The sequence below is a fragment of the Antedon mediterranea genome, chromosome 6 (genome assembly GCF_964355755.1).
Source record: "Antedon mediterranea chromosome 6, ecAntMedi1.1, whole genome shotgun sequence".
In the NCBI taxonomy this organism is placed as follows: domain Eukaryota; kingdom Metazoa; phylum Echinodermata; class Crinoidea; order Comatulida; family Antedonidae; genus Antedon; species Antedon mediterranea.
In genome coordinates, this window is record NC_092675.1 from 29,087,971 (window position 1) to 29,115,053 (window position 27,083).

Consider the following 27,083-nt stretch of genomic DNA (forward strand, 5'->3'; position numbering starts at 1 on the left):
GGATTGCAACATACTCTGATCAATTTCTACTACGCCATAACTACGAAAGAAGTATACCTTCTTCATAAAGCACATTTTAGTGGATTTGTTCCAATGATTCGGAGCCAAAATCGGCTCTGTTAGAAAGAATAAAATTTTACCGAAACACGAGGTACGGTAGAGACGGAGCGAGCCAAGTTGGATTACTCTTGTGATGTGAGCGAGCTGAATGCAGAAACCAGACCCATGCATACAATCATGTCTATGGTAAGGATATTTTCGGATTTGTTTACATTTTGTGTTATCATAGAAAACTATGAAAATGCCCATTAAGCGTTTTAGAATTACAGTTATACCACCAAATACTGTATCAAGATATATCAGTGCACCTATGTGTTGTTTAATATATTGTAGCAATAGATTTAAATAAGTAATTCTAGCTAGAACTTTCTAGTAAGCTAGGCCGACCCTGGTAAACACATGATCGTCGTCATGTTTTGGTTTGGTACAACGTGGTGGTCGGTGTGTAGCATGATAAGCACACAATACGACACGAGAGCCATGCCATCCATGGCGTTGTGATAATTGTCCGGTTTATGTGCGCGTAGTTTTGTTAGTATGTTTAGTGTATAAAATTGCTTTGATAATTAATACGGCGCTAGGCCTATACTATTCTATACCATACTGTATTTATTTATTTATTTATTTATTTATTTTATGTCTTTAGGCAATGTGGCCAAGGATTACCAATAGTGAATTAATCACTGTCCTATCAGATAGGTGGTAATCCCCCTGATAAAGGGGCTATTGTGTGAACCAGTTCACTCTCTGTAAGAGATTAATAATACAATTTTTTTATTCATCTAACTTTGACTTATTTTATGTTATATTTCTGTATAGGATGAGTTCCACCCTTTCATTGAGGCCTTATTGCCACATGTAAGAGACTTTTCTTATGTGTGGTTCAACCTCCAGGCCCGTAAACGCAAATACGTAAAAAAACATGAAAAACGGATGACACAAGATGAAGAACGTCAAACAAAGGAGGAGTTAATGAACGACAAACCGGAACTGAAACAAAAATGGGCTTCACGGCTATTAGCAAAATTACGGAAAGATATACGACCAGAGTGTCGTGAGGATTTTGTATATACTGTTACAGGCAAAAAATTACCATGCTGTATTTTAAGCAACCCTGACCAGAAAGGTAAAATGCGAAGAATTGACTGTTTACGACAGGCAGATAAAGTGTGGCGTTTGGACCTTGTAATGATCGTGTTGTTTAAAGCGATCCCTCTGGAGAGCACAGATGGTGAGCGTTTGGTGAAGTCTTCCACTTGCGGCAATCATTCTCTTTGCGTCCAACCGTATCACATCAGTGTCAGCGTACGAGAATTGGATTTATACCTCGCCAACTTCATTATGCAGACACCTGGTGAGTTCTATTAAATAGTTTGTCTAAAGCTCTGCCTACCCTTTACTCATTAATAGCAGCAGAATAAATTTTAAGAAAGAATACAAGAATTGACACTTTGTCTGATACAAATTAAACAATATTTTCTACTAAATTCATTGTGCAAAGAATTATAAATTGGTATTTGAACTTAATGATGTCATTGTTCATTAACATACAATACCATATAAAATTGGTAGAGAATTAATTTTCTGTAGCATCACCACCCAAGTATGAAGCTTTTCTTTTGTCAGTTTACTGTATATTAATTAACAGTTTTTAATTTTGTCACTAAAAGTTCTGTAATGTCTTTGTACAATAAATTAGAAAACACACTGTATTTTACACATTATACTGTGGCGCTATCATTTCTTATCATGTGACATCGTCATGTATCTTCGCTAAGCCTGTCGAATGACAGTTTAGCTGCATGCGACTGGCACACATTGAGACTCCTCTAGGCTTTCAATTCTTATTGTAATGATTTCAGCTCTCAGCTGATAGGAGGTATTCCCCGTTGACCTGGTTTTAAGTTGGAATCACTCCAAGCTAGCTCTCAATACACACTGCATACTCACTGTTTGTTATAGGAGAAAGCTTCTATAGTAATTGATTGAGTATCTGACTGTACATAATCAGTGGGTAAAGAATAATACAAGAATTGTCAAAATAGTTGGCAAACACTGATACTGTTGGTAATAATGATATGAGCTACTGTATAAAGTCTGGATATTAAAGACATGTAACTTGCTGTTCCATTTATATGCCCAATATACTCTAACCTTGAGGGGTAATTGTGTAGTTAGTTTGTGGTAAAAATGTGACACATTATATTTACAGGATCATTAATTTTCAGATTATCCCAAGAAATCACTAATGTAACATTACAGATACTGTAGTTTGTAAAAAAAAACTATACATAATGTTGGAAACACTGCATGCAAAACCATAATTAAAAATTGATCAATTTAATAACATTAATTTGAAGTATGTACACAGTCAATTTTCAATGATGTTTATTTAAAATATTTATGGTAAACGATCTATAATAATATAGTACATCATCTCATTCTTGATTTCAATAGGCATGTGTAGTGATAATAAACAGCAATTTATCAAACTATCAATAAAATAATTATTAAAAATATCAGCAGTAAGCACTGTACTTTTACAAAATCAAATCAAAGTTTGTCATAGAAGAGTGGATTTGTGTAATAATTAATATTTCCTTTTATACCGGTGATCGGAACATAAAATTCAGGTTCCTATCATACCACTTCCACAATCAGCTTTCCTTAAGCCATCTTTATATTTTGCAAAATTATAAACAGTTTCACTAAGTAATAATTTGTATAATAAGAATTATTAATCAATAAAATTAATTTGAAGTGTTGGATTTTATTATGGAATTGCACTTACAATATGTTATGGTGGTTTAATTTAATAGAACTTGAATTACCATTAGGATTAATTTTATATTAGAGCTATTATTACAGTTAACATAGAAAAAATAAGAAAAAGCTATTTATCTTGGTTTGTATTCTAATGATAGAATTCTGTTTCTTCTTTCGTAGAATAAAAAAAAATACTGTAGAGTACAACATTAATGTGCTGTAACACACACAAGGCTTAATGTACTAATGTATAGTATGACATGATGATCCAGATTTACCAATCATTAACATGGTTTAAGTATTGACCTATTTCTGTAAAGTACTGTATTATACAGTAGCTTGAAAAAAGTGAAAAATTAAATTAAAGACAATTTATTCTATAAATTGATAGATACTGATAAGATTATTATTATTTTGTTTAAAACATCATTAAATTTAAAGATATTGTTTACAAATGGTAGGTTTATATATTGATTTGGTGTTATATAATGAGAGAATAACTTTAAAGGTAAACTGTATTAAAGCCAACATAGTTCACAATTTATAGCATTTGCAAACAATGCATTCCATGTTGCTAGATTTTAGGACTTGTGATTTGCTTGGTTCAGGATGTTACCTTTGACCTTGAATTTGTGATTATCCAATCAGGTGATGGTCAATGTCACCAAGGTTAAGTCTCCTAAGATTTTCAACTCTCTTGACTTTATATTGAAGGGGACCTTCTAGAAAGTTTTCTTACATTTATAACTTTGTCATTTTATTAAGGGGTCTCAATTGAATTGTGTTTTTTTTAGCGTTATTGTTCGATACTTCAGTTTATTGCTATTTTAATCTTCTTAAGAAAGCGAATTGGTAGGGGAGGGGGAGGCAGTTGCAAGATTATTCAAATTTGCTGTGCATACTATACCGTTAAAGGTTGTGAAGCCTTTAAACCAGTAGGGAGAGATTTGGTAGAGCACTTTAATACTGAATATTAGGTAGTAAATTATAATATTGACTATAATAATAAATAAAAGAAATTCTTACAGACTATGGATTGGTCTATGACTACTGTATTATGCAAAATGCAAGTTGTAATTATGTAAATATAATAAATAGATAATATGGGCACTTACCCAAGTAAGGCGTTTCTTATGTAAGTATAAAAAGCTCTATCTACAGTAATTTAGTAGCAGACATAACTATAATTTAAAGGAATTCAAATCATAGGGATATAAAATTAGTTAATTATTAATTTTAAACATCAATCTTTTCCTTACCAGTATCTAACTAAAAGGCCTTTATGGTTCAAAATAAGGTAAGACAGATATTGTGTTGACAACTGAATAAATTTCAGGAAAGGGATGGTGGGATGGCTTTTAACATTTTTGAACAAAAAATTTTTATAATTTTTTTCATCAACAGCATTGATTTTAGGCAGTGCTACCAGATTCAACTGACACTGACTCTTGACATGAACCAATAATACATTTTAACTTCAAGAAAACCATTTAATTCAGTAAAATTGTTCTAATGTACTCTGGTGTCTCGAAAATTAGAGGTGTGCAATGACGCTTCAAGTTCAACAAGCTTTTTTTTTGCATAAATCTTCAAAATGCCTTGAATATTCCTGAATGTTTTAATTTCTTTTTGTATCTTTCAAAGACACCGATGTACAAACAAGCCCATCAACTACCACCAACTATACATACCACAAGTTGCCTTTAAATGCACAATCAACCCAGTACCATACAGGCTTTCAACAGGCGTCCACCTTACCCTTGAACACCAAATATGGACATTCTGTCATAAACCATGACATTTTAGACTATCAACGTAAGTTTTGCGCCCTCGTTTTGGCTAATACCATATTTTACAGACATATAACATTTATTTATTTTAATATTTTTCATGGAAGTATAACCAGCCACACACCACTATTAATATCTCACTACTATACTATGCATGTACGGTAGTCCTTTTAAAAGTGGATCTACAGTAACAATTTAATTATTGTCATTAAACCACTGATATACTGTAAATCATTTATTTGGTCATCATCCTAATTATTCTCATTCAGGTTGTCATGATTTATTTTATATAACGTCATCATTTTTATCAGTACGCCCATCTATACATAGCATCACAAATATCATCGTGGCCATACTCTACTTTTAAACTGAAAATACATGTATTGGATTATTGTGTATTCACTATTGAAACATACAGATTTGAACCATCCACTTTTTATTTATATCCACAATATTTGTTTTTTTATTTGTTTTTATTATGAAAATGATCACACTCATCATATTTTGTATCCAATGGGGAACAATCAGTCTGTGATATTTAATAATATTTAAAGGTCATTCTATAGTATTTAAAGTTTTGACTAAAAAGTAAGTACTGTACAAAGAGTGGCAAGAAGCCAGTATATCAGATATAAAGTCACATCCGCCCATTATCCAACTTCCTATCTTCTAAGAATAGAACTTTATTAAAGAACTCGCCACAAAACAGTTTCCATATTTTCCCAACAATTTTGAAATAAAAACATTTTATTAATAAAACACACATGTGCATGTGTAAACATATCATTACATTTTTCATGTACTCAGTGGCGTAACGGCTATGAGCGCGCTCACTGGCTAAACCCTGGGGCCCCTCAGAGCTTATGGGGTCCCCTTAGCAGGGCCCAGAGGAAAAACAAGCATTAAAATATGTCGAAAAATGCTAAAAACGTCCGAGAGGCCTCTGGCGTTGGAGGCCACTTAGTGTCCTAAACCAGGGGCCTCAGGACGCCACTGCATTTACTGTTAGAATTCTGTTTGGTTTCATTTATCAATTATTGTGTTCAATTTGTCAAGGTATACTGTATGCACAACTACTGTACTGTAAACTGCATGTCTCTCAGGTTAGTACAGAAGGTCCACTTAGTACCAATTTCCAGTAAAACCCATGATGGGCCTCTACTGAATCAATTTTGCAAACATTTCATTTAAAGGCTTTACTGTAGCCTATCTTTAAAAAAGATATTAATGGTGGATATTGCTAAACCCCCGCAAACTTTAAAAAAAACATGCAATCCCCATTGAACCAACATAAAAGTGATTGAATCATGTACAGTAGTGTACAGTACAACTAACTTGGTATGTCAGTCAAAAAAATGTTTTAATTTGTGGGAGTTTGCATGGTTTAGAAATACCCTTGATGGCCAGTAATTTTGAATTGTGATCACTATCTATCAAAATTGCTTTATACTGACTCTGGAAATATAGTTTTTGACCTATGAATGATGTTGTAACTGTATGTACAATAGGCCTAATAATGACAAATGATTTTACATGGTAATGTTTGGAATGTGATGTTGACAGGTGTTTTTAAGTGCGGTACTGGTCCTCTTTATTTTCAGGATGTGAGCACATGATGGTATGCACGTGGGTGTAAATGAAAACATCTTAATAATAGGCCTACAGTACATATACAGTGCTGCTTGGTTCACATTACCTTTAATTTTGAGCATAATCAAGCAGGTCGTCTTATGTGACCTAAATTGTTAATAACATTCTCAGTTTAACCCAAGGACATGTATTTTATCAACATAAACAAACTATGTATCCAAAATGTTGTACTTATTACTGTACATTAGTGCAATGGGCCTACTGAACTTGTTTAAACTACATTTTTCACTGTACAGTAATTATCATTTCTAGATAATGTATAAAGTTCTTTTAAGGATTTTTGAAGAATAAAGCTTGTCTCTGTGTGGTGTCTTGGTCTATTCTACAGTATACACGTTTCTATTGATAAGTAAATATACTGAATTTATAAAGCAACTAATGTTGTGAAACCTCTAAGCGCTATGTAATACAAACTGAAATTAAACCCAAACCTAAGTATGAGGATATGCCCTCATCGCTAACCAGGCTTCTGTCTAAATTCAATGATCAATTATTTTCATATTAAGTGACAATAGCTTGCTTCGCAGTAATAATAATTTGTCAATAGTTATCTTGCTGTGCTAGGCAGAAAGGACCTCAAGTATGTGGTTTCACAATTTGAAAGTAATCCCAATATAATATGTATAAAATACAATGATTAAATGCTTATTTCATTGCTTATAATTGGGGTTAACTTACAGCTCCAGTTGATAGCAGCAAGGTAACGCTTGTCACACCCCACTGGTTTCTTCAACATTTAATATACCAGTTTCTTAAATGTCCTTGAAACTTTCTTAGCAAAACCACCGGTTCCTATGAGAATAATAAATGTCAACAACCTCATGCTTTAAACCCATATCTGGTGTATTTAGTATTGTTCATGTATGAAGTGTTTCTTTTATTGTTCCAACATCCTATGATACAATAGCACATTGATTTCATTATTGTTTTGATCTTATTCACTTTCTGTTTTTGTTTTTAGACACAATGTTTCTCAACATTAGTTATTGGTCAAGTAGTTCTTGGTACAGTAGCTTTAGGGCCTATTTCTATTGAAGAATCCTCTCCTCCCTCTCAACACCCTTCCTCCACCACTCTGCCAGTGAATCAACTTCCTCCACCCCCCCCCCCCCTCCACCAGCCAATTCACTCCCTCCCCTCTACCACTCTGCCATCCAATCAAATTTTCCCCTTCCACCAGCCAATCCACTCCCTCCCTTCCACCACTCTCCCAGCCAATCTACTCCCTCCTACTCCACCAGTAGTACTGTAGGTAGTTAATTAAATAGGTAGATAATTTTTAACAAAGATTGCATTTAAAGCATATTTTTTACTATCAATAAAATTGGTTCACAAAGTTCTAATATTGACCCAGGGTTGGGAATCAAGACCAGAATCAATAAGATGTTACAAGTTTGTTTATTTTGTGGTTTTTAATATCGACCAATTTTTCTGACAGGAAAAAAATAACAGTTATACTTTATTCTCTTGCTCAATAGAAACAGGGGGGGGGGGTGGAAAGGGGGATAGTGCATTTATGTAACCTTGGCCTGTATCATTGTACTGTAGTGCTCACCATGATACAGTGTGTCATTTTATTAACTTGATTTACCCACTTTACTTTGACCCAATGTTGCTTCTGAGATAACAATGCGTTTACCGGAACCAGGTGCTGCAAAATTAAATCAAAATTGGGTATCAAAATTTAGAAAAATATCGTTTTTGATTCATTAAAAAAGTTTTTTTTTAATAAAAGCTGCACATTTATTTTTTGGAAAGAAAAAAAAGGAAGGTTTCATTTGTTACTTGTATGAATTGTAAGAATTGTATGGCCAACAAAAGTTAGTATTAATAGTAGATTGTTAACAATTGTTTGTTTATTTCAGATCGTTTGTTTATTTCAGATCGGCCGCCTAGTGATTCAAGTGAGACGTTATCAGTGACAAGTGGTAGTGAAACCGACTATCGTGGTAAGATGGATGCATTTATACCTCTTTATTTTAAAGTTACATCCTGCTTTAAATTTAGTTTTTTCTCCTTTTCACAATGTTTGTTTATATTTTATAATAAACAGCAAATAAATCCCATCTGAAAATGTAGTAAAATTAAATTAAAGTTAAAAGTAAACTGTGATTATTGAAAAGAATTTAATTTATAGTTGGGTATTTCTAAACACCGCAAACCTCCAAAAAAACATAGCATCGAACCAACATAAAAGTTACTCAATCATGTAGTGTAAAACTGTGATTATTGAATAGAGTTTATTTTATAATTTGCTGGTGTACAGATATATGATTTACAATGTAACACTTACATGAATGTCTTGTATGTTTCTGACAAGATACAGAAGAACATTTATTGACCACCTGTTCATAAAAATGTTTAATGGAATGTTAAGTGAATGTTAATCAGTCGCACCCTAATAATGTTTCTTACATTTGGCTCGAATGCATAATTTGCTGGAAAAATTAATGTTATGATGATGATTATAATTTAAATTAAATTATTTAAATTACAGTTGCATGTTTTACTGTGTAGCCTATATCACAAATAGATCTAATTAGCTACGGTACTACTAGTGGCTACTGTAGGTGGCGCACTATTCATCGTTAAGATTAGTTTGACTTATCCGTGCTGAAGATGGCCACAATTTCATAGCTTGCTCTTTCTGATGTTTTTCGAATTTGAAACACTAAAGCTACGCAAACTATTTTTTTCTGTGGCAACTTTAAAACAGCTAGTGTGTTTTTAATTATTTTTTTTCTACTCAATCTAGTACTGTAACAATTTTTTTATTATTTCTAAACACAATGATTGCTGTATATAATGTGACATCCCTTGATGTAAAATGCCAATTTTTACACTGTTTTAGAAATTTTTAATTAAATGTTTTGCTATATTTATAGGTTTTATTCATAAAAAGGATTCTATTAGTATAAACAAATTGTTTTTGTTTGTTTTAACAATATTCAATGTTTATGGAAAAGTTTTTAAAATGCAAGTCATTCATTCATAAAAAGAGCAACAACCTCTCAAAATGATCCTTGACAAATGTTTCAAATTTCACATAATGACATCATGAATGCTATTATGGTTCCGTTTAAAGTCCAAAAGCATGTCATTCCTGGAAAAGAACACTTCCCATGATACTTAATTATATACATCGGTTGTTATATCCGCAAGGAAGTGGAAATTTTATAACAAAAATCAACACACAAACAGCATGAACACATCCTTGGTTGAGGTGCGTTTTTTTTTTCACAAATGATGTGTGGCACGCAATTCATATTTAAATATTTTTGTGTTTTTTTTGTACTGTTTGTGTAAGTTATATTATGTATTAGAAATAACATTGTCCCCCTGAAAACAAAATGGGTATTTGTGGAATTTAATTTTGTTTTGGTCTTTTTTATCATTAATATTCAAGTTCATTTTTTTGGGCGGTGATGATTTGATTCAAACAACAACATTCTTTTTATTCATCTTTATTTTCATGTTTTGGTGGGAAATTCATCTTTAAGGAATAGAATTATCTTAAATGCAATCATTTGGAATTGTTTATATTTAAAAGTATGGGTCAGCAAAATTTGGGTCAAATAAAAATGTTCATGCGAATAAAATCATAATTGGAATTTCCTTGAATGTAACCATGCTTAAAACAAGGCATTAATAAGATGACACAAGAACTAAACTGTTATTGAGTCAAATCAAGAATTCATAGAACAGTGTTAAAGCTCTGTCTACACTAAACAAATATGGCAGTGATATGATGTCATCATGTCCATATTTGGGAACATCACATTTTTTTGTCACATCAACGTTTGGTAGTGTAGACAGAGCTTTAACCAGATATTTCTCTCTGCAACATTGTATATATTTTTCATACTCTATTAATAATAATTAGCTTTATTTCCAAGTTCATAGATCTGAACAACTTCAATTTCCTGTTTGCATAATAATAGTATCTTCTTCAATGTCACTTAAATATAGGTCACATTCACTACAGTGTATCTTGTACCTTATATACCAACTTTTTTTAATATTCAAAAAAACTTGATCAATCAGCTGTCATACCATACAAAATCAATATCAATCTACACTATACACTTTTTATTTATATACTGTGTGTACAGTATTAACCAGTGTCACGCAATACAATATTAATTATTATAGCACCTAAATAAATTCCTGTCATTTGATTGGATGATTATGGGTCACATGGCATGCAATAGTAGATTTTCGTGTACGAAAAAAACGAATCATATCGCGTTTTGAAAATATTTTCTTTAAACTATTGCTTTTAAAATAAATTTGTACTTCTCCGCGAAGATTCAGTGTTTTGTCATCATTCACCTCATGTCATTATTTGTACCATTACACTCATAAACATTAATTATTAATAATTATTACAATTAATGATAACATTATGTTTAGATTCTCAGAAATAAGATTTTCCTATTTAAATATGATTTCCTAATATTTCAAGGAAGCGCTACATTAACACATATTGGAATGGAATGCCCAATAAAAATATACTGTACAGTATACTATGCAGTTATCAAAATGATTGATATGAAATTACAGTCTATAAATATTATGCAAGTTATGATGTAAAAAATTCTTTAAAGACAATACAAGTTGAATGCACATTGTTCAATCATCATGTTTACATTGTGCATTTTAAAATAGTTTTATAACTCAACTAAATAATTTAAATTCCATTTTAATTTCAAAACTATGCAACATCTTTCCAATTTGTTGGTAACTCGATATAATTGGTAGTAAAGTAGTAAAAAAAAAAAACACTATTGGAATTACTAACTTTTTTGTAGTTATATAACGCCCCTCGATATTCTTGATATAACCCTGGAACGTCCCTCAAATGGACTGGAGTGTCGCAATGTCAGGTGGCGCATGCTGTTGTTTAAAATTGTATCATTTTTTGAGAGTTCATTTGTTTAAACAGGAAACTTTAATTTAAATTGGTATTGTTCTGTTAACCTAAGTGAAGGTTAAATCTTGTGCTTTATGTAACATCCATAGGCATGTATGTAAGGTAGATGCTCCGCACCAAATAGCACAGTTTGTTAACCCTGTGCCTGATGCAACACTAAGTGAGTCATATCCTGACGAACCTGCACAATGATGTGGTAGTAGGCCTACAAGAAGGTGCTTCATGGCAACGTCTTATAACAGCTATCGTGAATCACCCGTTTCAGGCCTTATCCAACTACAATACGTTCAACTGTACTTGTTTTAAAACGTCAAAGTTTATAAACTACGTTATTGTTTTGAGTGCTGCCTTTTATTGTGGTCTTCATATGTCATTCAAGTGTTTACCAAAGTGCATTGTAACATTTTCTACATAATACATCTATACGTGTTTAATCCCAAAAAAAATGACTGGGGTTATAATGTTCAGCGCTTAGAGGTTTCACAACATTAGGCGCTATATAAAAATCCAGTATTATTATTATTATTATATATTTGGTGCTTCATACTTTGATATATAAATTTCTTTCATTTTCCATCTTTAAAGCTGACAATATTGTTTCACTTTCTTCAAAATCTGTAAAAACAATATTGCCTTTTTATTAATAAATTGATACATTTTAGTATTTTACAGAAATAAAAAAAATAAATAAAAAATATTTACTATTTTAGAGTGATTTCAACATCTGAGAAAAAGTAAAATGAGATATAAATCTAGCATACTACAGTACTTGAATTTAACTAGCACGCAGAATTCATATTTTTCTATATTTTCATGGTTTAAGTAATGACAATATTGTATAACAAGGGTTAATTTAGGATTATGTCCATTCACCCATCACCACCTTGAATTTACAAAATCACCTTATCAAATTTGACAGAAAGCGATTATGGCAACTAACCAGGGAAATCTCCCTGAACTAAAAAAAAATATAAAGTTGAAGGGGGTAAATGACCTTGATCAGTATATTCCTGACCACCCAAGCTGTTTCTATTTAATATAATATAGCAGTTAGGCTCCACAAGTCTTAATCTTAAACAAGGTTGCTTTAGTTTATGACCCTGGACGTGATAACATTCCCCCTGCAGCAGCAATAGTGAAACAATGCATTCACAAGGTCATCAACTTCTTCAACTTGGCTCACACATCACTTTCTTGAGAAAAATAGAAAGTTCTGAATGTTTTGATTTTGTAATAATAAATTCATTAAACAAATATTAACACTTAATATAATATTAATTGAAAGTGTCATTTGTAATAGGTGTACATTTGAAAATATGTAAATTTCTTCGACCAAAAAAAAGAATTAGGCCTATCGTATTACTAATCCCACTCCCTAACTTAGGCTAGATTCGGACAGACTTTGATAATTCCATTGTTGATGCAATCTGAATATTATATTTCCTCCACTAAATTAGCAAATTTCACAAATAGGCCCCTCGGGACTATACTCGGTAATGTATACAGCAGATGTATTCACTAGACACTTTGTTGGTCCTGAAGTTGTCCCCTTCATAGAAGTAATTAATAAACTACATTGATTTATTTTTTCAAAATGTATTTATTCTGTCGGCTTCATCAAAGAAAAGAGCATGAGTTATGTTGTCATTTTGAAATCCCCCTTTTTCGCTATATTGAGAAAAACTGTGATTTAATTACACTTTGTCTTTAAGAGTTTTATTCTAATTATGTATTTGATTAATTAAAGCATTTACATAATAATTGTTTCCTTAAACATTAGCATTAATACATTGTCCTTGAATCCAATATTCAATTTGTACAGCAGGTTGATTTGTAACCTTGATCATAATTTCGCTAGAGATAATTCGTGCCCTAGAAAATGATTTTCATAATTGTCTTCAGTGTCATTTGGCAAACGATCCATAATTCCATGTATTTATAATTTTATTATGATTTGACTGAAAGAAAAGTGTAGTTTATACAAATAAGGCAAGATCAAGATGTTAATATAAAGCTCTGTCTACACTATCAATTTCAAACTTGATGTGCCCATATATGGACATGATGATGTCATATCACTACCATATTTGGGCACTATTTGAGCACACTTATTTTGTCAAACTAGTTTCATAATGTAGAGCTTTCGTCTTTTTTTCAGTAATCACTATAGAACATTGGCAGACCAAAGGAGTACCTACTTGATTACAATACAAACGTTAGAACTTTAGGTGGAATTCAGTGCTTAATTTCACAATTTCCCAACATGCACTCCCCTCCCCCATCTCATTTAAAATCCTTGGTCTACTGCTGCAGATATTTTAAATTGATTTTAATTATATTTTAGTTTATAAGTACGTCATAACTTAAAGCCCCATTCCCTACGTTTTTTAGATCTAATTTAAGATCACAAACTATATTTAATGTAAAAATAATACTATATGGTCCTATTGCGATAACTTTTTTCGTCTTTAAAACGGTTAAAAATGTGAAAAATAAGTCGATTCTAATAATTATAGCGGCCCGCTATAAATCCTAAAATGCATTGCGCGCGGATTGGTATTTTTGTTTTTCACCTGTAATTCGCCCACTTTTCGATCGATCGTGAGGCCAAAACAAATGGAAGACTCCTAACTTTTCAGCGAAAATACCGGGTTTTCCCCAATTTGTATCAACGGAGTCTGGCAAAAATAGAAAGACAATTAATGCAGCAACTATACAACGTCAGGCTAGGTATATAGCTCGCGTACGGTGTTCGTACGTTACCGATGTTTACCAGCTAGGCCTACAAAACAAAGCCTAGCTAGGCTAGGCCTAAGACCGTCCACGAGAGGTTGATCGCCGCGAGCTACTTACAGTAGGTAGTGCATTGTTTCTCACTTTTTATCATAATTTACCATAAAACGTACATTTAAGACAAGGAATGACATGGTTTAATGTTTTTAAAGTGATATATATGTATTATTTTCCAAAAACGTCCAAAATTGCAGGGAAGGGGTCTTTAAGGATCATGATATTAAACAAGTCATTGTATTATTGGGGAATAGGAATGGGGTCAGGTATGTTAGTGACTCTATCTACCACTATCCAACATCTGCATCTTGGGTACAATTAATAGATATTAATCTCTACAAGATATTAAATTCATGTTGGCAACACCAATACTTTTATGAAGAATTTCTATTTTGGAATTCCCTATAGAATCCTCTTTAAATTACAATATCTTATTATAGAGGGCAGTATTTGCATGTCACTCTGTGTTAAACTATTCCATCTGGTGATATGAGTGTTGCCCTAGTTTTGTGACCCATAACTGAAAAGTTTACAGATATGCTTTAATTTAATATTTACACATCAAAATCACAAAGTAATTATTACTGTAGCAGAGGTTGTAGTCGCATTCAACATTTTTAATTCAAAAGCGGTAATGTTTTTAAGTACCGTTTTGAAGTTTAGATTCAGTTACCAGGTGACAACTTATGAAAGTTTGTAAATGTTGATCTAAAAAAGTGCATACAGTACAAGGAACGAATCGTCATAAAACAATCAAATATATCTAACATCAGTTTTATAGTTTCAATATATTTTAGAAGAGCACTTTAAACTACGATAGCTTCCCGATGGTACTATTATGCGTATTGAATAATTACTGGCGATAAACTACATAGAGGAAGTGAAGAGAGGTAACCTCCTTCCGACCAACGTTTCACATCTGTTAAATTGACGATTATTATTGCTAGAACATCCAGCGATTGTCCGTTTGTACTTAACCTATAGTATATGATACTATTACTAGTATTGTGAAGTACTTTGGCAAGATTTCATCTGAAAGGGAAAGTCCCTTTATTGCTTCCTACTGCTGTGCCTTCATCTTTTAGCTTCAGCTATCATTAAATGATCTTATATATGCTTTGATTTTGTGTTTGATACCCGGAGGACTAAAGCTCCGTGTAAACTATCAAACTAGTTTAACAAAAAAAGTATGATTTGCTCAATTATGGTAGTCATATCCAAATATGGTAGTGATATTTCATCATCATGTCCATATATGGGCACATTACATGTTTTTGTCAGTTAAACTTTGATTGGTTGGTTTGAAGACACTATTATATCACTAACTAGTAACAAGTGTTAATAGATACTTTTTATAATCTAGAATAAAATATACTCCACACATCTATTGTTGCCCAATGCATACAAATGCTATTGCTACTAGTACTACCCTTGCTTTATTTCATTTTTTTGCATATAAATTATTACTGTATATTTAACTATTTGTACAGTAATTAAGAAAAATACAAATGTTATAGAAATACTAATAATACAGTGTGTGTTAATACTGTTTAGAATCTAAATTCATAAAAATATAAGTGTTTGCATTTTTACTGTTCAAAATAGAAAACGCACTCAACTTTATATTAGGTTGAGCTATCTTTATAACTTTATTAGTAATGTTAAAACATATGGAATTTTCAGGGGTATTTTATTCAAAATATTGGAATGCAATAATAGAATACACTGTACATTGCTGCACCTTCTTTATAATGTTCAATTCATTATTATATTCATCTATTATAAATTTATTATCTATAAATTTACATTTGTCTATTGTTTTTATATAATAAGTACGTTCAACCAAATGAATGCATCATAGTCTTCAGACTATGAATCAGAATTAATATTGTATTCAAATTTTGTTTGTGCCTAGGTTTACCTGGGTAAACCAATAATTGCCATACTATCCCCAAAAAGAGAGATGCATGGAAAACAGAATAATTAATTTGAACACCCCTATTTCTTACACTATTAATATTATTTGTTTTTGTTAATAAAGTCCAATAGTATGTTACTGCCATGTCAGGTTTGTTGCAATATTATATATACTGTATATATAAAAAACTGTAGGTGGCGGTCAATAGAAATCAATTACAAATAATGACTTAATATTATGACAATAATTTGACTGAACTACTGTACATGTTGTTTACAGGTGGGTCGGTGCTTAATGGGCATGGTGCCGTTGACAGTTTTGCCGCTCGAGGAGTGTTTACAGCGACAGAACTAAGGCGGGCAACAAGACGTAAGTACTAATTTGCACCTTTAAAATGCATTTTCAGAAATTGTGGAATTCTTTGATGTACTGGACCTCATTTAGTTCATTAACTTGTTTTCATCCAACCAATTTTGGAACCTCATTACAAAAAAGTGCGATGTGCCCAAATATGATAGTGATATGACTTCATTGTGTCCATTATTATGAGCACTGTGTCCATTATTACAGTATTGGCACATCACATTTTTTAGGCTCACTAAAATTGTGTTTACCTAAAATCAATTTTTGGACCTCATTGCTTAGTTTTGTGAAAAGTTATATAGAAAGGATCTGTTGCTTCCTTTGACACATACTGTATTATTTATTTCTTTATCAAAATAATTGAATAATGACTAACTCTTTGAAATTGTAAAAAAAATTATCGTAACTGGGATAATCGGTCGAGCATGATAACTTTGGCCAAGAATGATACCCATTTTGCAGAAGTTACAATGACCCCTCTTTTTAGGTGCCACCATCTTACTATTGGTATCGTGGGGCTAAGTAACAAAAGGTTCATTGCCCTAGGATCATATGTGACTATGTCATGTTCAAATTATGACATGCCAGCAAATTGTCCATTCTTTTGTCATTTGAATTGTACTAAAAACAGATGTTTTAGAACCAACAATTGGAAGGTAGTGGCGTTCAGTGTGCATGTGCTCCCTTGAGACCTGCAACCCTTGCTGCATTCTGTTTTAACTCTGTTTAATTTCATTGCATTTCTATTTGGCATCAATTTTGTTTCAAAGTAGGGATTCATGTTTTATGTTATCATGTGTGTTGGCAACAGATTAGGGTTAATAGTTCTTCATATTTTAAACTTTAATGTTGTGTTTTACCAGCTTAAATATAAATTTAGATATTTTATTGCAACTCTAAATGATGCAAATCTAGCATTGACCTTGTAACTCCAAAGGTTGCAAACGTACTGCTATTCTTGCATCTCCAAAAGTTGCAAACTCCCTCCAACAGAATTATAAATCATAAAAATATTGAATTGTTTTTTATTTATTTATAATTATTGTTGTTACTAATCCTGATTTCACATGACAAACTTGTTAACATTAAAACTAAATTAAACTAATGTGATTATGCAATACATCAAATTGCGTCGATACATCGTTGCGTTCTAGTGAGAACCACGCTTTAGATATTAAAGTATTCTCAAATTTTAAATACACCTTAGACTTTTTAGTAGCTACATCACAGAACACCTAAGACCTAAATTAGCATAATTAAGATCAAATATGTGTTAGATTGCAACCTTTATTTTCAGGCATCAGTGTAGAAACATGTTAAATCTCAGCTTAAAATGGTGCTGCTAAATAATAATCCATTTACCCTTTGTGTTAAAAGTCCTATTGTTCATTAAATAACTCTTTTCAATTAAAATGGAGTTTATAAATACCTGATTTTTTCTGATAGAGTAGTCATGTACAATCATTGAAAATACAAATGTTACATTACTTGTATAACACACAAACATGCACTTTCTATTAGAAGTGTAGTGTTATGATATGGCAACATATTAGAAGTGTAGGCGGCCTACTATAGTATAAATTCTTCTTTGTTCATCACACAAAAAATATACATTTTGTTATTGTTTAGACAGTATAACCCCCCTTTTGAATACCCTTATTCAAGGGACACCTTAATACATTTCTGTGGAACGAACGAGGAGCAGTATGTTGTAACACTAGGCCAACCACTTATTTATTTATTTGAACCATATTTAATGAGAGTGATCCATCCAGCAATTGCTGATCATTTGGAAAACCCCTATTTAAGTGACACCGCTATTAAGTGACACCGCTATTAAGAAAACACTGTTGCGCCTTGAAGGTGTCCCCTAAATAGGGCTTGTACTGTAATTTTTTCTGCTGTTTTTATATATTTTTTTAAACAATACATCCATATAATACAATACAGTTATAGCTTCTATATCACTTCTTTTTCTTATTTAGCACCAATCTGTAACGGAGCCAACGTAACTGGTTTAAGTTTCCCAGGGGACCTTGACAGTCCGAACATGTGTCAGTTCTCTAGTTCATTCCCGGGGGTAGCACACCCTATAAACCTCCGGAGAACGCCAATGTCACAGGCCCAACCGCAACCTATGAAACGACAGAAGAGAATCTCCAGTAGCATGGATGATGATATTGATAGTGTCGGCGAAGAAAAGATCTACGGTCATTCCCCTGCCTCCGTCAGCAGTCACTCGTCTGGTTGGCATAGCGACATTGATCCCGCCGGTAAGAAATGAAATGTTTTAATCATTTTCGAGTCATGTGGGATTCTTAAAGTTAAATTCAATTTAAAATTCCTGTCATTTATACTATATTTACTGAATTATCGAATCTTTAATATTGTTATCAAACATTAGTCATGTGACCGGCCTCTAAACTTATCAACCAATGAATGCTTAGAATCAAGTAAGATTGTCTGTTGCTTCGTAATGTTTAGCCAATCAGACGTTTGCTGTATAAGTACTTTAGTACCTGTGGGTATTGAATGGAGACGTTAAACTAAATTAATTATAATCATTTGAATTGATTGATTTTGAAGTTAGTTGTATTGTTTTTAAATCGGAGCAGACATGAATGACCGTTGATAGTTGTCCTTAAATAATTCATTCTCACTCTTTATTATATTATTGTAAACCAATGCATTGCAATGTAAAATTAACTGTCTATATCTCCTGTATTTCTTCCTAAGAAAACAAAAATAAGTAATACTGTAACATTTGTTCAGTCAGAATTCATGAACTGTAGGGCTTCCCTTTACATTACATATTTGAACGCAATATATAGTTGATTTAATCATCAATTTGCTATAATGTCATCAGGTTTGCTATGATGATGCTAAATGATAATAATAAATTATAGAGTACAGAGGCAATTTATTATTTTAAAATGAGTTATTTGGTCTATTTTCTATTTTTAAATAATTAGTTTTATTTCAAATATTAATATTTACTGTCTTTTTCTATTAAAGGTCAAAGTCCGGGTGCAGTGCCGTCACCAAATATTATTCACTCCAACAAGGTAAAAATTTCAGAGAAGGGCAGTAACTTTACAAATACGATTTCACCAACCAATGGAATGGCAGCGTTACTGAAGGTTCAACCTAAACTGGAGCCAAATCTAGTAGGATCATTTAGAAGTTGTGCTAATGAAAGTGATCTGAGAGGTGAGTAAAGGTTTAATTGTACATAGTGATTTTGTCTTCACTAGATGAGTAAAGACCTAGTCAAATTGTACCTAGTGATCTGTCATCACTAGGTAAGTGATTGTCTTCACTAGGTGAGTAAAGGCCTAGTTCAATTATACCTAGTAATCTGTCTTCACTAGATGAGTACTAGTCAAATTGTATCTAGTGATCTGTCATCACTAGGTGAGTGATTGTCTTCACTAGGTGAGTAAAGACCTAGTTCAATTATACCTAGTAATCTGTCTTCACTAGATGAGTACTAGTCAAATTGTACCTAGTGTTCTGTCATCACTAGGTGAGTGATTGTCTTCACTAGGTGAGTAAAGACCTAGTCAAATTGTACCTAGTGATCTGTCATCACTAGGTAAGTGATTGTCTTCACTAGGTGAGTAAAGGCCTAGTTCAATTATACCTAGTAATCTGTCTTCACTAGATGAGTACTAGTCAAATTGTACCTAGTGTTCTGTCATCACTAGGTGAGTAAAGGTTGTTATGCTTTCGAAATGCAAGCAATGTCATATTATATTGTTATGTCGTAACAGCAAAGTGTTCAGATTTGCTTAACTAAGCCTTTCGTTTGAAATTGAAGTGTCACCGATTTGCGCGAACATCTGGTATGCAGGAGTAAATTTGATTAGAGGTCAAAATCGTTGATGCATGACTTTCGTATCGTAAGCGTCATTCACTAATCTTGTACCCCTGTCATAAGAGGTAGTTCAGACCTATGGAGTTGTACTCCGCATATGATTCAAAAGCATAACTTTTTAGGTCTGAGCAGGCCCTAAGCCTGGTTTCATACTTCACTGGTAAAGGTTGACTTAAAGAGTGCTTTTGTCTATAAGTATCACAGTCTTCACTGTATGATTGCTTCACTGTGACATTTTTCCTTCATTTAACTCAAGTTCAAAATTGTGAATTAAGATTATTAGAATCATTAAAATTATCAGCTAAAAAAATTGTTTTTTACTTTAATAAGTTTTTTTTTTGCTTGAATTTCAGTGGCCACATCACTTTATTCGCTCAACCAGTCTGATTTCTTCGGCACTCACTCTCGTAGTATACAGGGCAACAATTTAACAGATTTTGTACAGTATGTTTGTGATCAGGAAACAAATAACCAGGTATGTTCAATATCATTGTTCATCATTCTTCTTATCTCATTTATATCTAATTATACTCCTATGTAGTTTTAAAGAGGCAAAATCACGACTATACTACATTCAACATTGAATACTGTTTTATTTTATACTCCGATTGTATTAACAACTGTCTTATTAAAAAGTCTTTTCTCTCAGAATTTAGCATAAATTAGGGGTTGGGGTTATATTTCAGCATAATATTAATAATATAATAATAAAGATTTCTAGAGCGCACACCTTGCCACCAAAGATACTCAAGGCGCTTAATTATACTGATTTACAATATGTTGGTTCATATGGAGTTTCTTTTTGTGACCAAGGAGTTGATCAGCTCAATAGTAAGCGTTCCATTCGGGACGGTAGACAAAAAAAAAAATGGTCATTTAACATAATACAGTCTGCTATATTAAGTTTTTCATCTACAGTCCCGAAATGAAAGCTTACCAATATGTAAATGGTAATTATTGTGGTTTAAACCTCATATTACAAAGTCAATTTTAATTTCAAATTTGTAGAATAATATTAACTTTTACCTATTTTGTTGCCAACAGCATGGTATTACAGGTAATGCAAATACAAAGATAGCCGGATTTATTCCTGCCACGATGCTACCCCCTCCACCACCGCCACCTATGGCCCGACCAGTTGCTATAGCAACGTCAATTGGTCAAACAGGGGTGTTATCAATGTCAAACCCATCGATTGGCAGCACACCAGGTTAGTTAACTATTCTTATATTGTTATTGTGTTTATTGTTTAAAGCACAAACAAACAAGTTAGTGGACAAATCTAATTCCATGACCTAGATGATCGTAGAGGCGTAGCAGATGAGATACAGTAGTAGTACTCATCATAATGCAATGCACAGGCATAAGCCATATTTCCCAGTGGTGCCCATTTCCTCTCTGGTCTGGCAGGGTATTTTGCTGGATGGCCGTCGTTGGTTCTCCTGAACCGACGCCCTTGTAGTTAGTTTTTTGTTTTTAGTACCAACTGGGTGTCCAAGTTTTAGAGGAGGTTTAGTCACCGGTGTGTGGCAGTAGCTGTGACAAATAATTGAATTTAATTAATTGTAAAAATTATTTTTTAAATCATTAAATTGAGGTAGTTACTATTGATATTATTATTGAATTATTTTTACCATTTTAATAGGAACAACAAGTGTAGTGAGTGCTTGTCCAACGACACCACCGGGCAGAAGTGTCATGCACAGTCCGTTCACCGTCTTACACAGGCCAGAGAACACCATGTTATACACACAACAACAGGTACATATGCTTATTGAAATACTTTGGTTCGAGTGAGTTAGCGGTTAAGACAGTAGAACCGTAATTACATTCAGCAAGGGTTCAAGCCTCACCCGCTCAATGGTTCTGGTGGTAGAACAAGTCTTCTCGGATAAGGACTATAAACCGTTGGTCCAGTGTACACATCTGGCTCATGTGCACTTAAAAGTACCTAGTACATCTTTCGAGATGAGTAGGGGGTTACACCGGTGTGTCTTTGACTGAAAAGGTTACCCAGTATAAATAAATAACAAATTTAGAATTCACAAATGTTAAGCTATGCTTGGAGAGCCTTGCAAAATAATAATATTCTACTTAATCGTTTAGTAACAAAATGTCATCTGAACCTTTTAGAGGTTTGATTCCAGGCAGTGATCTGAAGCCTGTATGTCCGTAAACTTGTTATATTTCCTCATCTTCTTAATTACCTCATTTTCACATCACATTGGCCAAATGCTTGGTTGTAAAACAATTGGTACTTTTTGTTTTAAAGCAGTTGTTATCATACCCAAATATAAGCCCAGTGAATATCAGCCCAACGACATTCAGTCCGACTACATTTAGCCTTCTGACTTCACCTGTGGCCACACCAAGAACTACACCAAGATCAACGCCGATACCCAGGTGGACAACGCCCCTGATATCGTTGGATGAGAATGCAGATTACGCCATGTTAGCAGGTGTGTAGCTCTAGTTTGTGTGGCACTTTGGTAAAGAAGACAGTATTGTCCTTGTTCATGTTTCTAAAGCTCTGTCTATACTATCAAACTTTATGTGACAAAAAAATGTAATGTGCCCATATATGGACATGATGATGTCATATCACTACCATATTTGAGCATATCAAACTTTTTGTCAAACTAGTTTGATAGTGTAGACAGAGCTTAACATTTATTGGCTTATAAATAAAAGCGTTAGGCAACATAATATCATGTTTGATTTTTTTTTTCTGGTTGTTCATTGTTTTTAAGAATAAGTTTACTCAAAATGTTTTTCTTTTCTATTGTGTAGGAATGATTCCAGGTGCAGCGACGGATGAATCTATCATTAGTAATGATGGTAAGAAGTAGCTATATATCTACAATTTACCAAGCATTTTGATACAATTTTTACTGTATTTTATCACTTCTTCTTTTAATTTCATTTCATTTTATTGCATATCAAAATCGCAGCCAATGGCTGAATTACATGATACTTACAAATATAAAAACATTTAAAACAGGCATAAAACAGTATATAAAGTTCACATAGAAATCAAAGAACAAATAAAAGTGGAATCAAACATATTGCACAACTTCTGTTTCACATCTAGTAGTATTTATTTTATTATACACAATAAACCTTTCCCTTAAATAAACTCCCCATAAAATTCCTCCTGATTAATAAACACTCTGGGGAATTTATTCAAATAAACACGATTTTATATGCATAGCATTCTGATTGTCATAGCAATATGGACAATATATCCAAGCATAAGTTGTAGTTAGCATTTTGCGAATGCTGGTATAACTTAATTTCGAATAACACACAATTTTTATGAACTGAACAACATGCTATTTATTACTCTCAAATTCTATGCATATTCTCAGAACAATTGATTAAAATTCTTGGAAAGAACATGACGTGCTTAGTATTAGGTAGATGATACTATGCAGGCAGTTGTTGAACATGTATTCAACATCCCAGTGGGAGCGCATTGCTACACCTTTCTACCCTGTTGTCATCATGTTAACATGCCTCACAAATGTTGCACGTTCAGCTTTTTTTTTTTTTTTTTTTTCATACTCAGTGTAGACAGAGGTTTAGAATAATAAATGAAGTAGAATCATGCTACGTGAGTAATGTAGAACTCCTATTAAAGGGACACCTTTCAGGACCCAAAAATGTCTCACCTTAAAAGAATGAGTTCTGCTGTATTTTCATTAATTGGCCATGCAAACAATTGATATTTCCCTTTTTTTTTTGTTTCAAATTTTAATGCTTTCTACTTTATTTTTACAGAGCAGAGATTTGTACCAGTTCTAATGAACACCGAGCCAATGGATACAACTAACAGTGTGCCTAACACCCCCACCAAGTAGCTGATTGGTCCGTTAGTTTGATAGTTGATAGCCACCAAGAAGTTGATTGGTCTGTTAGCTTGGTGTCGCTTCTACTAAACAGCTGATTGGTCTTTTAGCTCTATGTTAACGCCCACAACTTAGACATTTGGTCTATTAGCTTGGTAATGTGGAGTTGTGAATCTCAAACAAACAAACAAAGCAGCCATACCATTGAAGAAGAATTACCTACTTCATGTTTGTATATATATTATTATATATAGCAAGAAAACCCAGTTTTTGTGCTTCCATATTTGTATATAGATATTACATTATATATATAAACAATGCACACTTTTGTGCTTATTTTGTTTCTTTTTCAAAATTATAATTCCATTATTAGTAAATAGTTAAGACAAGAAGAGCCTTGATATTTGAGAGTTGGCATGGATGTAGATTAGTACTACCTCTCTGGCTGTCGTCGTCATCGTCCTGTGTTCCCATTGGCTACTCTAACGACCAATAATCTGTCTGTCAGATTGCATCTCGCTCCATGTTTACTAAGAAATATGAAATGGACACACTGGTTTGGAAATTGTAATAATTGAAAGCAATAATTTAAATTGAATATAGGTAATTGATTGTATATTATAATTGATTGATAAATTTATTGTTGAAGAAATGGGTAATATTTTTTTCTGACATATGATGTTGACTGCCAAGTAAACGTTTTCTTCAATGAAACATTTAAAAATGCTTCACAGAAAATAGATAAGGTCGATGGAAACGGAGAATGCAAAGAAATTGATGTAATATGTTGAGGTGCAATGAACTGCAGATTATGTGTTGTTATAATTTTTACTTATGTAGTGCTGCAACCAGTTAGAGCGCCCTCTATGGTATGGCCAGTTAGAGTGCCCTCTATAATGGCTTACACATTAGTGGGCAGTGTTACATTATGTGAGGGTAATACTGTAGATATAGAATGTTGACTGGTTTGTTGCGTTATGAGATGTAGAAGCCATGGGTAAAACAGGATCGAGAACATACAGTGAATTTTAATTACAGAAGGGATATTTTATTATTAAGGATTGTATATATTGAAATGTGTATATTATTTTTTATTAAGAGTTGATAGGTGAATTGAAATATCACTGGTACATCCAACCGAAACAATTAGCATGCTCAAAGATTGGTTTTAAAATATGGCTTATGTAAAAGAATAGAATTTTTAAAATGTTAATCAAATTTTAAATTAATTAGATTTTCTAAGGGTTTCAGAATTAACTGCTAAAAAAGATCAAAACTTAACATTTATTAAAATAGTTAATCTATGTTACTTAGATTTTCTTCCACTGTCTCTTCCATATTTTAAATATTTATTTGCATCACCCAAAGGCCTCTCACTTTATAACATATAAAGGTTCTTAAACAAATGAAAATAAATTAATTTGTATTTTAATTATGTTTCTGAATTGAATGAATGTTGACCCTTGACCTGCAACTTATCGTACATTTGAAATGTACAAAATATATGTGTCAAATTATGTTGTATTATTTTAATGCATTTTATTTCTTTGTAAAAATAGTTTTTAATTCTCACATGAAAGAGATGTTTCAATGAATTAACTGTTTAAAGTGAATTAAATATTTAAAAGTCAAACAGGGTAGTTTTACACATAAGAAATGGAAATAATATTAAATTACAATAAACAAGATGTAGAGAAAACAAAATCTGTAGAATGAATTTGAATAAAACCATAGATAGCAATACACAAAATTAATTCTGAACAGTTGACTGTGAAAATATGAAGTGAAACATTTTTTAACCAATCAAAGGTCAACATTTTTATTTTTAATAATAATAATAATAATTAATAAGGTTATTTGTAACTTCTGTACAGAAAAAGACAATTAAGCATGTTATAAATAAAATAAGTTTATATAAACTATCATCACGCATTCATGTGGTAGTGTTGATTCTTAGGCTACACTAGCAAACTTTTGTGTTCTGCTGCATACTCCGAGTATTTTAGTCTCTGTTACTGCAGGATCACATGACTACAAAGACTCTTATTGATTGGCTGACAAACTTTAGCAAACTAGTTGGTCAAGAAGGTGCATGGCCTAACTTCTGAAAACTAGTTTTCTGCAGTTTAGCAAAGGTTTTCAAATGTTTGTATACACTTGCAGTTTGTTTAAGTTTGCATTTACTAAAGTTTGTTAGTGTAGACTAGTCTTTACATAATTGGATTAAGTTAGTATTATCTTTTTATATTATTTTAAGGAGATAACACATACGTTATGCTTGATATATATCTTAACACAGTCAAAGACTGACTGCCTATACTCAGATTTAAAATGTAGTAAATCTTAGACTACAGGTATAACCTGATTGAAACGGTTTCTTTTACGTCGTAAACAACCAAAGTATTATTTTAGGTTTTCTATATTATCTTGACTTGGTAGAAACAATCAGCCAATATTTTATATATTGTCAAGGAGGACATCGTTATAGGGAGGGGATTCAGGCAAAATACAACCATTATATTTATCTTTCTTTGGATTGAAGCCCTTATAAAAAAAACCTTGTCCAGAGAAACCAAAAGTTTTTTTATGTGAAATAAATTCAAATTTGTTTTGTCAAATTATATTTTTGGGGCCGTTGCAATTAATTAATCCTTTCTTAGTTTTCATTTGAGTTTTGTTTGTTTACAGTGCTTCAATGTATATAACAACTTATTTTAAAAGTATTATTACTATTAAGTTTGAATTTTTTTTTGTTAAATATTAAAACTGTTGTTAACCTGTGCACCTAGTGCGAGATGTGAAAGTTATCTATAATTATAGAGAAGATGAAAGTATATTTTCAACGATCAAAACATGTATAAAAGGCTATTTTTGTGTGTTTATTATGCATACGGTTATTACTATTAAGTTAACAATTGCTTAAGGCTTGTATTAAACATGGTTATATTACACCTCTCTTAAAATATACTCATAAGTCTGCTGTGAAAGACTATAACAGAAGTGTTCATGTTTTTATAGAAGTCAGAAAATTCATGCAAGATATGGGTACTGCAGATGATGCACATTTAAGCTTGGTTCCCACTAGGAC

The 27,083-nt window shown here is 32.4% G+C and overlaps 1 protein-coding gene across 6 annotated transcripts; it reads left to right on the top strand.

Moving 5' to 3' along the window:
- Positions 1 to 27,024, top strand: LOC140052189 (nuclear factor 1 A-type-like). Of its 6 annotated transcripts, none has more exons than XM_072097630.1 (13): positions 1 to 246; positions 880 to 1,414; positions 4,471 to 4,641; positions 8,132 to 8,215; positions 16,187 to 16,276; positions 18,256 to 18,543; positions 19,286 to 19,480; positions 20,501 to 20,622; positions 21,192 to 21,357; positions 21,793 to 21,908; positions 22,420 to 22,606; positions 22,938 to 22,985; positions 23,928 to 27,024. In XM_072097630.1, exons 1-13 carry the CDS (start codon positions 226 to 228, stop codon positions 24,005 to 24,007), a joined length of 2,103 nt encoding a protein of 700 aa, XP_071953731.1. In that variant the 5' UTR covers positions 1 to 225; the 3' UTR covers positions 24,008 to 27,024. The 6 variants fall into 6 exon arrangements, with proteins under 6 accessions (XP_071953731.1, XP_071953732.1, XP_071953734.1 ...); XM_072097631.1 differs by having other exon boundaries at positions 22,423 to 22,606; XM_072097633.1 differs by having other exon boundaries at positions 8,150 to 8,215.
- The last annotated feature ends 59 nt before the right edge of the window (positions 27,025 to 27,083 follow it).